At 29.9% G+C, this 15,292-nt stretch overlaps 3 protein-coding genes across 6 annotated transcripts; 2 read left to right on the top strand and 1 right to left on the bottom strand.

The window, feature by feature from the left end:
* Nucleotides 1–4: 4 nt before the first annotated feature.
* On the top strand, nucleotides 5–840 carry LOC122534528 (NADH dehydrogenase [ubiquinone] 1 beta subcomplex subunit 10). Its single transcript, XM_043665273.1, has 4 exons — nucleotides 5–53; nucleotides 129–264; nucleotides 354–496; nucleotides 592–840. Exons 1-4 carry the CDS (start codon nucleotides 5–7, stop codon nucleotides 714–716), a joined length of 453 nt encoding a protein of 150 aa, XP_043521208.1. The 3' UTR covers nucleotides 717–840.
* A 2,088-nt stretch (nucleotides 841–2,928) lies between these two features.
* On the bottom strand, nucleotides 2,929–11,813 carry LOC122534525 (meiosis regulator and mRNA stability factor 1). Of its 3 annotated transcripts, none has more exons than XM_043665264.1 (25): nucleotides 11,561–11,813; nucleotides 10,946–11,269; nucleotides 10,707–10,850; nucleotides 10,347–10,628; nucleotides 9,908–10,068; nucleotides 9,073–9,167; nucleotides 8,804–8,999; nucleotides 8,363–8,540; nucleotides 8,078–8,276; nucleotides 7,908–7,987; nucleotides 7,710–7,835; nucleotides 7,467–7,613; nucleotides 6,994–7,392; nucleotides 6,574–6,749; nucleotides 6,315–6,487; nucleotides 6,025–6,236; nucleotides 5,799–5,949; nucleotides 5,540–5,715; nucleotides 5,079–5,462; nucleotides 4,808–5,011; nucleotides 4,466–4,736; nucleotides 4,010–4,380; nucleotides 3,841–3,933; nucleotides 3,397–3,766; nucleotides 2,929–3,301 (listed from the first exon to the last, which is right to left on the bottom strand). In XM_043665264.1, the coding sequence occupies exons 2-25, from the start codon at nucleotides 11,228–11,230 to the stop codon at nucleotides 3,246–3,248; spliced, it is 4,929 nt and encodes a 1,642-aa protein (XP_043521199.1). In that variant the 5' UTR covers nucleotides 11,231–11,269; nucleotides 11,561–11,813; the 3' UTR covers nucleotides 2,929–3,245. The 3 variants fall into 3 exon arrangements, with proteins under 3 accessions (XP_043521199.1, XP_043521200.1, XP_043521201.1); XM_043665265.1 differs by having other exon boundaries at nucleotides 7,710–7,832; nucleotides 11,561–11,812; XM_043665266.1 differs by lacking the exons at nucleotides 9,908–10,068; nucleotides 10,707–10,850; nucleotides 10,946–11,269; nucleotides 11,561–11,813 and having other exon boundaries at nucleotides 10,347–10,541.
* Nucleotides 11,814–11,904: 91 nt separating this feature from the next.
* Nucleotides 11,905–15,176, top strand: LOC122534526 (dolichyldiphosphatase 1-like). 2 transcript variants are annotated; one of them, XM_043665269.1, is made up of 7 exons: nucleotides 11,905–11,987; nucleotides 12,362–12,537; nucleotides 12,923–13,029; nucleotides 13,091–13,269; nucleotides 13,341–13,568; nucleotides 13,637–14,915; nucleotides 14,955–15,176. In XM_043665269.1, exons 2-6 carry the CDS (start codon nucleotides 12,426–12,428, stop codon nucleotides 13,764–13,766), a joined length of 756 nt encoding a protein of 251 aa, XP_043521204.1. In that variant the 5' UTR covers nucleotides 11,905–11,987; nucleotides 12,362–12,425; the 3' UTR covers nucleotides 13,767–14,915; nucleotides 14,955–15,176. The 2 variants fall into 2 exon arrangements, with proteins under 2 accessions (XP_043521204.1, XP_043521202.1); XM_043665267.1 differs by lacking the exon at nucleotides 11,905–11,987 and having other exon boundaries at nucleotides 12,297–12,537; nucleotides 12,923–13,023.
* Nucleotides 15,177–15,292: the final 116 nt, after the last annotated feature.

A 15,292-nucleotide genomic window follows, 5' to 3' on the forward strand; every position in this document is an offset into this window, starting at 1 on the left:
AATAATGAATAAAATAATTTATCTAATCGACACACCAGTCGTGTATTTCCGAGGTATTACCTAATCATGTCGTTTGGTTATATTATCAAAAAGGTCGATGACAGTACGTATGTAATTTATTTTAACAGAAAATATTGTCGTGCCGAATCAGAAGAGCTATCCATGGTATCATCAGAAATTTCGCCGGGTTCCAACGATCGATGAGTGTCGTGAGCAAGACATGGTCTGTCGTGTGGAGGCACAACACCAATTTGAACGTGATAAGTACATCTCTTGTTAAATATCTGTATGAAACCGTACTTTTACCGAGTTGTTAATTAAATGCTTAATGCTGAATATTGGGTTGAAATTAGGCTAGTCGATGACGAGATTCTTGCTATACTGAGGCAACGGTATGAAGATTGTAGTTGGTACTACGGAATAGAAGACAGAGACAAATTTTGTGCTGACTTATACACAGCTTATCAAGACGCAGCTGGTGCTTGGTTTACAAAATGTATGAATATATATACATATATATATATACACATATATAAAATTCTCTTTGTGTAAAAACTTTAATTGTAATCTTTACGTTTCGATGAAATACAGATGGAGACATTGGTGTACCACATAGCGTACTTGATGCGTATATGAAACAGAAACATCGTATGATTTGGGAACGACGTCATGGTCCAGTTGGTAGTGGCATAAGTAATAAAAAATATGATATATAAATTATTAAATTAATGTACATGTTACATCTCGGTTTGAGACAATGCTGAGTTTGCATCGTTGTGTAGATAGATACTCTGTAAAAAAAAAAAAAAAAGGTAAAATAAATTAATGTATTGTACTATAGACTGTACTATTTTTCATTTTTATGACGATTGTATAACTAATACTTAAAATTTGCTCTCAGAAATTTGATTTTTAAGTTTTATACTTTCACTCTGCCACTTATAACAACAATATACACCAAAAATTTGTTGATTTATTGTATAACAAATTATTTTATTCAATACTTGTTCAGAAGATTCCATTGATTATTTATACTTCGTAATTTTTTTTTTTTGTATTTGTTATTACAATAAAACTTTCTTATGCAATTATTACAGTATCTTACGCATTTTTGACATTTTTTTTTTTGCATAAAGGCCAATTAAATTTTCTATTAGTCAGAACATTATTAAGATAATAAATAAAATAAAATTTATTATAAATAATGTTTTAAATAATTTACGAAAAATATATATGCTTAATATTAAATATTTTAAATTCACAAATAAAAACTTTTTAAAATATAAAAAGGAATCTTATTGTGACTAATAGAAAATCAAAATTGACGAATTCGTACAATTTAAAAAATAAAGTAAAAATTATATCACTCTTTTCACATAAATATAAAATACAATAGAACCCACATTCCTACATAATAAATATACAACATATAACAAAGCTATTTCATTTGATCTGAATAAATTAATACAAATTAGATTTGCAAAACATGATAAAAATATTAATACATATGACTGTCCTATAACAAATCATAAATTTTAATACGATTAAATTGATTTGTGATTCTTTCATTTAATAATATCTCAAACAATGTAGCGAATTTCTGTGCAATCTTTTCAGTGGCAACTAATACATTTAACAATTCGCAATAATATTTTTGATCTGGCTCCCCTTTGTTCACGAAATTGTATATGTACTTTATTTTTAATATAAAATACCTCTTAATGATAAAGTAAAATATGAGATCAACAAGATCATTTATACATGTTTGAAAGAGAGCAATTGTCTTGCCATTCATTCGTATCATATATTAAATGTATTAATCATATACTTCTTGCAATGAATGTTATGATCAATATCTTTTTTCTCCCTCTGTTTTCACTTGACACTGAAAACAAAATATCTTAGAATAATATTGTCATTACTAAAAGTAACATTAAATATTGAAACTTTGACGGATACGAAGGTGCTTTTGTCTTCGTTTCGATAAAATATTTATTGCCTATCACTATATTCAACATTCCCTTCGAAAAATTTAAATAGAATTCGTAAAATTTCATTTTGTATATTATGCTTCTGTTTTTATCCATTTTCATGAGTTTGACTGAATAGTGATTTACTAATATTAATATTAAACTTAAATGATTCCTTGAATTAAAAACTTCTCATTTATACAAAAGGAAGTAGTATGACAGTTCAAAATATCATACATTGCACTTCAATCATTATTGGAATTCTCAAAAAGCATTCATTCGTAATAGAATTACAAAGTATCGTGTACGCAATAAAAAAAAAAAAAAAAAAAAAAAAAAAAAAAAAAAAAAAAAAAAAAAAAAAAAAATGAACAGACAATAAGAAAAGGAATCCTTTGACACGAATGAAAAAAACAATTGTACGAATAGAAGTTAAAGTTAACGTTAAGTTATAAAAATGAATTGTTTTGGACTTCATGATTGATAGTACGATTATTGTTAAGCAACAACAATTTGACGGTTTATACGTTGATCTTCCTAGTACAATTCATTTTTTATGAGAATAATCTACAACAATAGGGTTGAGCCAATCTCGATGACGGAAAATCCGTTCATTTAATGCAGCCAAAAAAAAAGTATACTTGGCATTTACAATATGAATGAACAAAAAATTCGATTTTAATTTTCTCATTTTACAAAATTTTACTTAGATATAACTTTATTATTACGACAAAAAATAGTAACTTTTAATATAAGATTTTTGGCCCAATCCTATAAAATTTGTACAATTATTGCTCACATTCTATTCATCCTTATGCATTATCATTTGCATTAGTTTTCTTTTTTTTCTATTCTATATCACAGTATGAAAAATATTACATAAATTTGACACGCAATACAACCAGTATAGATCATTCGGTATAAACGCTGCACACTTATTCACAATTTTTAAATCAAAAATTATAGGTACTTAGTATATAGGTATTTTACGTACGTGTTTCATACCTCTTGAAAATAAATTCTGTTTTCTATCCCATATGTATCAAATCGATATATTATTAGCGTAATTTTATATATATAAATGGGGGGAGGGTACCTACCATCATTTAAAAAATGGCGTATAGGTATTTGAACCCACTGTGTGACAGCCTACCGAGATACTAATACATTCCCTTTTTTTATTAACTCCGTTCACACATCGTATGGCGAAATGTGCTTAGATATCTGCATTTTTGCTCCCGCAGTGTACATAAATACTTAGTTCCCACACTGAATTCATGACTCAATAGGTCGATTAAATTGAGCAGCTAAACGACGTTTGCTCGGAAATACTTGGGGGAAAGAAAAAAAAGAAACATTATTATTCAATATATAGTACTCTAAAATTTAAATAATGATCAATTATTAAAAGAAGAAAATTACTTACATTGTTTTACAGAAACATTATGTTTTTCTTTACTACCACTGTCTTCCATGTTGCTACTATCATTTCCGTTACTTTTAAGATTTACAGTGTCTATGGAATTGTTATAGATCTTTTCCTGCTTAACACTTTCAACAGTTACATCAGTATCCTCTGAAGTGACAATCTTTTTGGGAGTTAGTGATAACGATGGAAGAGGCAATTCAGAAGGATGAGGGGCAATGACCAAGCTACGCTTGGAAGAGAAAAATGGCGAAGTACGTGGATTTAAAGGATTAGCTGCAGCAGGTAATAAATTTTTCGTTGGTGATAGTAAGCTACTATCGTTGGATGTTATTTGATTCCAAGAAGGAGGTAAAATTAATGGAGGAACCTAACACAAAGAAAATATATCAATAACTATAAAAAAAAAATAATTGAATTTATTCGTATATATGTGATATTTACCTGTACATTCGTAGTATGTTCATCTTGTGGATATGTAAATTTCGTTGGTGTTATCCAAACTGATGATTCCCACTGATTTTTATCTACATCTTCCTGTAATTTAAAAAAATAGAATCTTATTATTATCACGTAGGTTATTAAATAAAAAGCACGTTTATTAAGGAAGTACCTCAGGTGGAGAATCTGGTTTAGGAGGTGCAGGTGGAAAACCACGAGGTATAATTGGTGTTTGCATTAGGCTTTTCAGAAAACTTTCACTCCCGTTTTCTTGCAACGACCAATTGATCAATCTATCTTCCGAATTCGAAATCCTCCAAGATTTATTAAATTCTTCCGACCACAGATTATCTTTATTTGTCTGTTTCCAAGAATCCTGATTTTCAGTAACTTGCTCTGACCAATTTGTTTGTTCTAGCGTAGTTGAATTGTTTGAAACATTAACGTGACAGGACGAATCACTTTCAAACGACTCGTTACTAGAATCTGTATCGCGGTACGACGATGCTGATGTATATGTTGGCGGTAATGCCATACCTACAGCTGCTTATAAAAGTATATAGAGACATGAAATTTTCATTATGAATATTTTGAAACAAATTGTAAAAACAACAATTTTCACACATACCAGTAACTTTTTTATTTAAATATATGATGTTTTTCTTACGCCGTGACAAGTTTATTGTTACCGTGCAAGGTAATGCTTGTAAAAGTATAGAAATTGTTGGAAAACCGTAGTCTGTAGGTTTACAAACAGAACCTATAGTGGACAGATATGCTGCCTCGAACTGCGAAAGTTTCAATACTCCACCATAGTTCATCATTACACGATATAAATTACAAGCAAAAGAATGTAACGGTGTAAGTTCTATAAACTCTTCGTCGTTCACCATTGTAAACTAAAATTATATCTACAGTTATGCAAACTTCTTACAAGGCTAAATTTACTTAAAATTAAACAAGAACTTACTTGAACTACGTTAGATAAATTTTGCTTTAGTTCATCTATATTACACGATTTCAAATAATATTGAGCGTATAAATGTTGGAATTCACGAAGCGGCATTTTATGCTGAGGTTTATCCATTAACAATCGACGGGATTGTAAAGTTAATTGTTCTACGTGAGATTTATCTATCATCATAACTACAGGTCTACTTGGCAAATACACAATCTGGAAAATTAATAAATTTAAACATTGAACATGTGTGATAATAATTTTAATGTTTTGTCTTAAATACCTTCACAGTATCTCCAAGTTTTTGCATAAGTTGCAACATAGAGGCACAACCGAATAATTCCGGTTTTAATGCATAACCAAATAGATGTAAAAAATTTTGTGCAATATTAGAAATACTAAGACAACCTCTCGATCGGGTAATTAATTTGGATATTTGCTCGGAAAGTACACGGATACCTTCCTTCTCTGTCAAAGAAATTTGCCTTTCTCCAGAACTGTCATCTTCTATTTTAACTATTTCCGGTATCGCTTCAAACAGTTCAATTAATTTTGTAAAGCCATAATCTGACACTCGACACTGATGACCAAAATGATGGTGATACGATGGCACGAACTTGTTAAATTGCATTCTGCATTGAGGTGCGTGTCGTAACAACTCAATAACCTAAATAGAATATAAATACTTTCAATATAAATACATAATTATATTTTTATATTTTTAATTTCGTTTACATCACGTACTTCTGTAGCAAATTGTTTTGTTCGTTCTATCTCTTCTGCAGTTTGTTCTCGCTTAGGAATAGCTATCATTTTGTCTCCTCCATTGGTCGTAGTAACGACCACAGTATTTTCTGATACCTCATTGAGAATATCCTCGATTTCACATACTCCATAATCTACAATATCCCATGGTTTGGCTAAAAAAAAAAGAAAAAAATATTTTTCTTTTATATATTTGTCCATTGTGTTGTAATTGTTTAATACCGCTGAAAATCTTTACCTATTACTCTAGCATAAACGTTTGGAAATTCTGAAAGTGCTACTTGTTTGCTAGCTTTAGATTTTAAAACTCTCAGAAGATCAGACGTGAAACGACGTACTTGAGCACGATGAGATAAAGTAACCACACGATTATTTCCTTCACCCATCACCTAAATTAAAATAATTAAGACCTTAAAGACCCAGTTAAATAGTTTACCTCAAATGAATTTAATTCTTTTACGTACTTGTACGGTATGAGTGAGCGCTTCTAACAAATCAATTAATTTGGTGAATCCGTAATCAGCAACCCTACATTGTCTTCCAAAATGATGATGATATGCGGGTATAAATCGGTTAAATGGTAACTGGCAGTGTGGAGCAGTTTTCAGAAGATCGACTAATTCACGACTGAAAAGTGCTAATTGATTTGCAAGCGGAGAACTCACACATTTATTCTCTAAAAAAAAAAAAAAACGGTACGTTACACCAATGTTAATCAATCATTGATTAATTTAACCATCACCGAAGATCTTACCTTCATGATTATTTTCATGAGTTTTATTTCCTGTCCATATAAGATACTTTACACTACCAATACCTTGTTTCAATTCAACACAGGATAGACAAGATACTAGATGTTCTAAGGGTACTCCGTTGATAACTACTTGTAATTTTTCTTTAAATTCAGCCTCGTAACAATTTGGCAAACTAAAATTAATTTATTATGAAGAAAATTATTTAACGAAAACAAGAGTAATTAAGTCCTGTTTAAAAATTACAATGCAATAACGTACCTAGGCAATGGCAAACTTCCATTATGCGTTGTTAGTAATTGATGTATACGTGGATCGAGAACTTTTAAAGAAATTCTCACATTAGGAAGTGATGCTACTTTTTGTTCTGCCCATCCTTTATCAGACCATGGTTTTAACGTATGGACAGTACAATATGGCAATTCTACTTGATCCTCCTAGAAAATTATATATAAACATTTATGCTCCGTGTATAATTTACACATTTACATGTTAAATATTATTTATGATATTTCAGAATAATTTTCAACGCTTTTAGATTATCGTCATCACCTCTCAACGATAAGAGGAATAACATTACTCCACTCTTATCGGAAAAGCTTAAACTCGGCTTGATATACATCATCGTGAACCTAGAATTAGAATCGTATATGACAGTATATCAAATAAAGTTTAAAGTACCTGTGTTGTATTATTAAAACAAGGCGATGGCGTGTTTCTGTGATCCGGATTAAGAGAAACCATTCTACCACCAGGATCCTCCGTAACGATACAAACATCCTTCATTTTATATAATTCGGAAACGCTGATAGAAATCATGAAACGGCTCTCGTACATTTCTCGAAACTTAAAAAGAGGAAGTTTATGACCAGGTACTTCTTGCAACAGCATCACAATTTGTGCTCGTACAACCTGGGGACTTGCTCTACCACTATGAGCGTACGATATCAAAATACGTTTATATCCTACTTTACGACGATGTAACTGAGAAATTGCATATTGTGCGTCTGATAAAGAAGGTACTTTGACACTTGCCGCAAAGTTACCATCAGACTGTGTAAAAATAGAAACATTTAACACCTAAAACATACATTAAACAATAAGCAAAGAAATTTAATGTTACGATAATACTAATTCTAATACTAAATATTTACCATCACGTGTTCCATAAAAATAGAGACAAGCATATGTCTCATCTTTTTTGGATTAATACTTTGGTCTAAGTTAGTTACTTGCAGTTCTATAGGCATTTCACTATTCGTTGATGTTCCATTATGATTATTTATTGGATTGAAAAATTTCTAACATGTATGAGAAAAAAACAAATTATTAGTTAAAAGAATCGGTTAAAAGAGGATAAGAAGAGCGAACAAAGAATACGAAAAAAATAAAAGTACCTCAACTTCTTCATTTTCCGTATCACTTGGATGATAAGGTGAAGTATGATTACTTTGTTGGCCTATCATTTGTACTGTATTTTCGTAAGGCGACGGTGTTCTAGTACTACGTACAGACGTATTCTGCCGATTTCCAGAAAGACAGCTATTAAACATCTATTTCAATTTTGTTAATTTTGATCTTAAATTAATTTGTACCTGTCCATTCCACTGATTTCGTTCTCGAGATTGCAAGTCGTACATAGGAGATGAACTTCGACGTTTAAAATTTGATTGTGCTATGTATTAAAGATTGCCATATGTATTAAAAATTTGTCAACTATTATTGAAGATTTTTTTAGAGAAAAAAGAGGAAGTGATTGACATACTAATTCCATTCATATTTGCAGAAACATTCAATGGAGGATGTTGTTGCCTTGTACCAGTCCATTCTGGTTGAACGAGTGAAGTATGTGTACCTCTCATACGTCTTAAACCTTCAGAGTTTCGAGAAGCTACATTATTATTTACATTATCCCGAGCCTGCGGAATATGAATTCTTCTACTAAGTACTTTCGTTTTTTCCACCTTAAATTAATATAAGTAACAAATAAAAATTACATATAATTACAACTATAACAGTTCGTAAAGCTAAAATTTCAATGAAAGTATACCTTATATTGTTCTTCCCATACATGACCGAATTGTTGGGAACCAGAGATTTGCCAAAATAATGGAGATTGGGCCCTTGCAAGTTCGTTATAAGTTCTATTAAAAGTTACATTGCTGTTATTGTTGTTATTATTATTTGAATACGATCTCCCAACAAAAACGGATGATGGTTGAACTAGCCTGTAAAGAAACAAATATAATGATTTTAACTCTTTAAATATTTACAGCAATTCTCATTATTTCGCTAGATACTCTATCAGATAAGATCAAAGCTTTTATAACTTCATCGTCCAAATCGAGCAAGGATAATGTCTACTCGCGACTCGAAAATCTAAATCAAACGAGGACACTATCTACTTGCGATTACAAGACTCTTTCTCGGACTTTCATCATTTTTGTGGCTATCAATACAGTTGTAATTAAAAGCTGTAGTTTACAATTACCCTACTGGTGCTGAGGCAGAAGTACATTGAGCATTCCATCCAGAATACGTTCCAATAACAGGCGACGATGGCTGATAGTGTGAAAACTGAAAGGGTCTTCCACCCGATAACGCAGCACTTGCACTATACATTTGTTTTGGAGAACTAGTAATAATTTCTGACTCACTTACGGTACCGTTTCTATTTATAAAATTTGCTAAAAGTATAAGAACACATTATTAATAAATGATACATACACATATATTTTATTATATAAATAAGAAGATTACCTCGAATTTTCTGAAAGTGATTTGCTTTCTCTTTTTGAAATTTTACAGAAATTTTCGAACCAAAGACAATCTTCCCATCTATACGTTTCAGAGCCCTATAAAAAAAAAGAGTCACATTGTTATTAAGCAAAGTCAGTTAACCGTAATTACAAAGTGCCAACACACAAGATAATCAATCGTATCTATAAATGACCTTGAAGATTTTAATAAACACATTTATAATACGAACTTATAATGCCGATTAATTATTCAAAGAAATTCAATGCATTTTAATTAATATATACACGCTGCTAAATGGTTCCACTCATTTCAGAGTAATAATTTCTTTTCTACTAGCAATTGTGTTATTAGCTTACCTTATGTATAAATAAAATTATCAGTTCGCGTCAACATTGTAATATAGATAAATAAAATGATAAATAATAACAATATATCAAAGAAATAACAATTTTTTAACACTAATTATTATTACATACATAAATGAATTAAATATGTTATACAAATCAAAATTATGATCTTCTTACAGTGCCACTAAATTCGTTACATTGCTACATGCTGTTTAAATTCTATCTTATTTATGTATTTACCCCTACTATTTCAAATGCTGATCTTTTTTGTTAACATTAAACAGACCAATAGAATGTTTGTAAACAAGAACAATTCATTGGTTACTTAATAGGCGGGTTATTCAAACATAAAAATATCTCTGATATTATGTTTATTTCTATTGTGATTATAAATGCAATATTTTAGCATATTGTTATTACTTTATCCACGCAGTTAAACATAAATATGTACAAAATTAAACAAAAATGAGAATATAATAAATATATACCTTTCTGCGAAAGCTTTTGAAGTAAAACGTACAATTGCAGTACTTGACTGAATTTCTACCACTTGACCGCCATAACTTTCGAACATTTGTTTCAAATTGTATTTAATGGACCCATCCTGATATTCAGGAAGGTTAGTAACTATGAGATCATGTGTAGTAGTCTGAAAAATTTATAACTTTACAAGATACTAAAATATGTATATATATACATACAGAGATAATTAATATATTAATATTTTAATCTACTTTACATACATATGCACATAACTTTTTTTAGTACACACAAATTTATAATAAATATAAAAATAAAAAAGCAATTATATTGAAACAGTTTATTGTATAAAGTTATAGTTACAAAATTAGAAATCAGCTGAGTGTTTCACTTTTATTAAAGAAAAGTCTAAAAAATTATCGAATTTGAAAATTAACAAGTATTTACCTGTGCAGTTTTACGTGGTAGTGATTCCATAAGTTCTGAGAAATCATAATGCTCATTGGCACATAATATTAATGCTTCAGCTACATTTCTCATATGTATAAGTATCACATGAATTTTCTTCCTATAACGTAAATCACTGAGGTCAGGAGCAAAATTAATATCACCAGATATTAAAATTACAGCTGCTGGACTTCCATGAATATCAGCAAACCTTCTAATGGATTGTTTGAGTTTTTCATCAGCAGCGTTTTTACTTTCTCTAGCAACATGTATTAAATTAACCTGAGACACAAAATTTATAAACACAATATTATAGCATTGAAATTAATAACTTCAAAAAAAACATGTTGATTAGCTTACCTGAGCGTTATTCAATTCTTTCATAACGCGACTATTTTCTCTTAGGACATCACAAACTACAATAAATTCTGCTTCTCTATAACCACTAAAAAATTTTTCTCTAATTATCTGTGTTACAGCTATGGCAGACTTTCCTTTTGGTACCTGCAAATAAAATAATGAGAAGTGTTACGTTCAAATATGACAATATTATATAATACATTTCACTGATATATAATTATAATAGATTTAATACTAACATGGCAATTTTCTATATCCCAAAATACACCAATGGGTGGAAGATACGTTGGTAAAGACGAGAAATTGACTGGACTATCATAATGCGAGAAACAATGATATTTATAGTGACTTAATAGCGGAGAAACAGATGCTGCATTTTCAACTGTAACACTATTATTGCTATTGTTTAGGTCATATAATGATTGAGATATGCTACTTCCTATCAGCCTCTCGTTTAAACCTTCTATCACATGTTGGTTATTCGCACAGAGTGCTAAGTAATTTGCAGTATCTTGGTATGCCATGTGGTTCAAAGAATGTCATATAACATTCCAATACAAAAGCTATGATCAAAACAATATATATGATAAACAGATATTCTTAATAGAAAGGAATGAAACAAATATTCCATTAATATGTAATTATACGCGATATGCAGAAAAGTGAAGATTCGCAATGAAAGATAAACGAAGATGTAAATAAAATATCAATACGAAATTTGCAAATGTTATTGTTACACTTTGCGTCGTTAGTAATGGATTAATATTATCATCATCAAATGGTATAAATAATATTCACAATATCACAGCCGATAATAACAATAATGATACAATATACGAAGAGTCGTACGTTACCTAAAACATTAATTCATCACATAGTTTAAAAAATTTCTGTCGACTGTACAGGCGTACAGATCGTAGTCAAACGTAAGATGAACGAAATTTCTTAAAAAGTTCTAGAAGAATTGCAAAATGATCGGCAAATCAATGTCACAAACAATATACACATTGTGCACGATTCTCGAGTGAAATTAATACCACAAACAGGAAGCAAACATCGATCAAAGCAGCAAACAACTATCCAATTCGCTACCTCTCCCGCTTCTTACGCAGTGTACAATGCATTTCCCAAACCCGGGATAGTAACTTCGCGTTTTCAAGTCACTAGTTGAGGCTGCATAATTCAATTTCATATTTTGTAGACATTTGTCTGGCGTTCGAATGCTACGAAATATTATACAACAAGAATGCGAAACCGTTAGAAAAAATTACATTTATATACGTACGTACGCGTTCTTACTGTTGATATAATTAAAAATTTGCACGCTTATTGCACGTAATACGATTCGAGATTAAATAGTAACGTAATATTACATAGCAGAGACCGTATTTTTCAATTATTTTGATTCTCACGAATTATTATTTGCGGGTACTTAAAACTTTTTTTTTTTATTTGTTTTTATCAATATTTATACGTGGTATTAAATTAAATACGTAATAATCTAAATTTATAACAAAGATGTAATAATGCAGGATTATGTATGATTGTATATTAGAAGATATAAAGAAAATCATTTTTTTTTATTTTTTCGGATATCTGTTAAACTGTGTGCACGTTGAAATTATTCTACTCAGGTCTCTACCATTATTCTTTAGATTCCATGATTGTTGCTGCGCGGTGAGTTGTCCGAGTTATGGTCACTTCAAATATTTCGATAACATGGCATCGTTAGATGACGACTCGTTTTATGAAATTAAATCACGCTTTGCTGACACTGTCAAAAAATCCGAATGGATCCCTTTGTCTCTTACTTTAGTCGAATATCCTCAAGGTAAATATTTCAAAGGATTTTTCAAAGGATAATTTCATTGTCTTTTCCTCGCATTATATAAAAATTTTTTGTACACTTAATGTTTTTTTCCTTTTTTTTTTTTTTAGAAAGTACTGTACCTTTAAAGTAAATTAGTCAAACGTCGCATATACTTTTTAATCAAAATTTTGTTTCCGATTGATTCATTTTTCCCGTCTATTGAGTAATTTTTGTTTACTTCAATCTTTTGCATACATATGTTTATCAAGAACACCCCCAACAACACATTTTATTCAAGAACAACGTTTTAAGACTTGATGCTTTTAGACATTACGTATCCGTATTAAAATCTAGTTTCTCTGAAAGTTATTTAAAGTTATTTATTTAAATTCCCTTTAATTTGCAGGTGATTTATTTGGAAAATTTTTAGCCCTGATAAGTTTGATACCATTTGTTATTATAGCTGGTTTTATAACATTGATCCTATTTAGAAGAGATTTGCACACAGTAAGTGTAAGTTCTTAATTAATTTAATATGCTTGTAATTTCAATATGTAAGATAATTTTTTTTCAGATTAGTTTTTTTAGTGGTGTTATATTTAACGAGTGTATAAATTTTATATTAAAACATACAATCTGTGAAGCAAGACCAATGAAACGCAATGCTGTTTATGTTGAATATGGTATGCCATCAATGCATGCACAATTCATTTGGTTTTTTGCCATGTACACTACGCTTTTCATATGCATTAGGTAATCCAATCTTCCGAAAGTATTTGTTACATGTTTTATATATATTTATAAATATGTGTGTACATTTGTAGGTTACATCACGCTAATAATAGCAGCATCTCAGAAAAATTTTGGAGGATTACTGTCATAGCTGCTTGTATAATTGTTGCTATTTTAATGACATACAGTAGAGTTTATTTATTATATCATACTAACTCTCAGGTTCTGTGGGGTACATTCATAGGTCTTATATTAGGAGCAGTATGGTTTGCAATTACACACGTAGTTCTTACACCAATTTTTCCTATAATTGTGTCATGGTAAGTTATCATTAAAAAAGCTTTTTGGCCTTATAGAAAATTGTATTACCTTCGAATGTTATTTTCAGGCGGATATCAGAATATCTATTATTACGTGATACGACATTAATTCCAAATATCCTCTGGTTTGAATATACAAATATTCGTACAGAGGCGCGAGCACGTTCAAGAAAGTTAGTGTCAATGAAATCGCAATGACGCCTAATGTCAGGCCAATGGGCTGACAGTAAATAGAATATAAATATTGAAGAAAACCATAAACATCAAATGAACAATTTCGACCAAACGAATTAACGAAAATTAAAGATTCATTTGGCTTGAAGGACTAACCATCAACAATCAATAGCGTTGAATTTTTTCAGTGAAAATGTTTAAGTATATAAGGTGTTAGTACAAATTTTGCATATAAATTTTCATATTCATACTATATATAGGACGGGTGCGATTTTTCAATTTAGTTTCAACTTAGTTTCTCGTAAATTATTTATAATACGTATTATTATTATATGCGTATTACATTTATAATACGTATTTGATAAAGGACATTATTACAAATTTTTACATTTGTGTCCTGTTCTGTAAAAACGTATTGTTATTTTGGCTTTTGCTAATCAAGCTGTATTTAATTTGAATGAAAGATAAATCTAGTGCAATAATGTTGTAAAATATGTAGCTCCATCACTAATTACAGTGAAGTAGATTATATTTTATTTCTAGAAAAAAGGCGAATTGAACGCTTTTAGCTCGAGGATTATTGTATCTTGCATTTATTCAAGGTTGTTACATTGTTAATATTATGACTCCTGTTTTATTATTCAATTTTACAGTGTATATTCAGATACTGCTTTTCCTTACTTTTGTATAATTTTTATGGTTCTGAGTATTGTATACAGTTCCTTTTTTACTGCAGTATATTTAAGTACATAATGTATATATTTATCCCGGCGTTAAAAGAAATTGCAAATGAAAAGACATAAGTAATTAGCAAGCAGTTGGATTGAAAGGTTAATATTTAAATTAAATTGCGTGAAATCAAAAGCTTTAAACAGTAATCATTTCAAATGTTCATTTATAGCGAAGAAGGTAACTGTGTAAACGACAATTGCTGATAATTTAAACTGATACAACTTTATAAAAAATGATCATACAGCGATCTTTTTTTTTCCCTCCCAAAGTTATATCAACTTAAATTATCAACAATTTTTCATTGTCGTTAATACAGTTATGGTCTTCACTGTATAACCGAAGTAGTTTCTAGAAAGAAAAAAAAAGATAAATTACGCTTGTACATGATATGTATGTTTATTTTGTTTTATACGTGATACACACACACGCGCGCGCGCGCGCGTGCATATATATATATATACATACATATATATATATGAGAAAAAAAGAAAATATTAGAATTACATGATCATTATGTTGCTCAATGATTGAATGTCGTTACAACGGTTACATTGCAAAAGAAAAAGAAAAAAAAATTCAAAATTTGGTATTGAAAAACTGAGTAAAGATTTGTAATTCTTTGATCAATGCGGACCTATTACGATGTAAATACGCAATAACATTTTATAATTGAACTTTAAATAAAATTGATGCACGGTATGGAATATCCCTGTGTTTTTTATATATCCCTCTTTTTAACAACTTCGAGCTACGATCTTCTGCAATACATTGTTTTTTTTTTTTTTTTCTGTTTACGTTCAATGATGCAATATCGATTT

Source organism: Frieseomelitta varia, unplaced genomic scaffold (genome assembly GCF_011392965.1).
Source record: "Frieseomelitta varia isolate USP_RPSP 00005682 unplaced genomic scaffold, Fvar_1.2 scaffold_608, whole genome shotgun sequence".
NCBI lineage: Eukaryota > Metazoa > Arthropoda > Insecta > Hymenoptera > Apidae > Frieseomelitta > Frieseomelitta varia.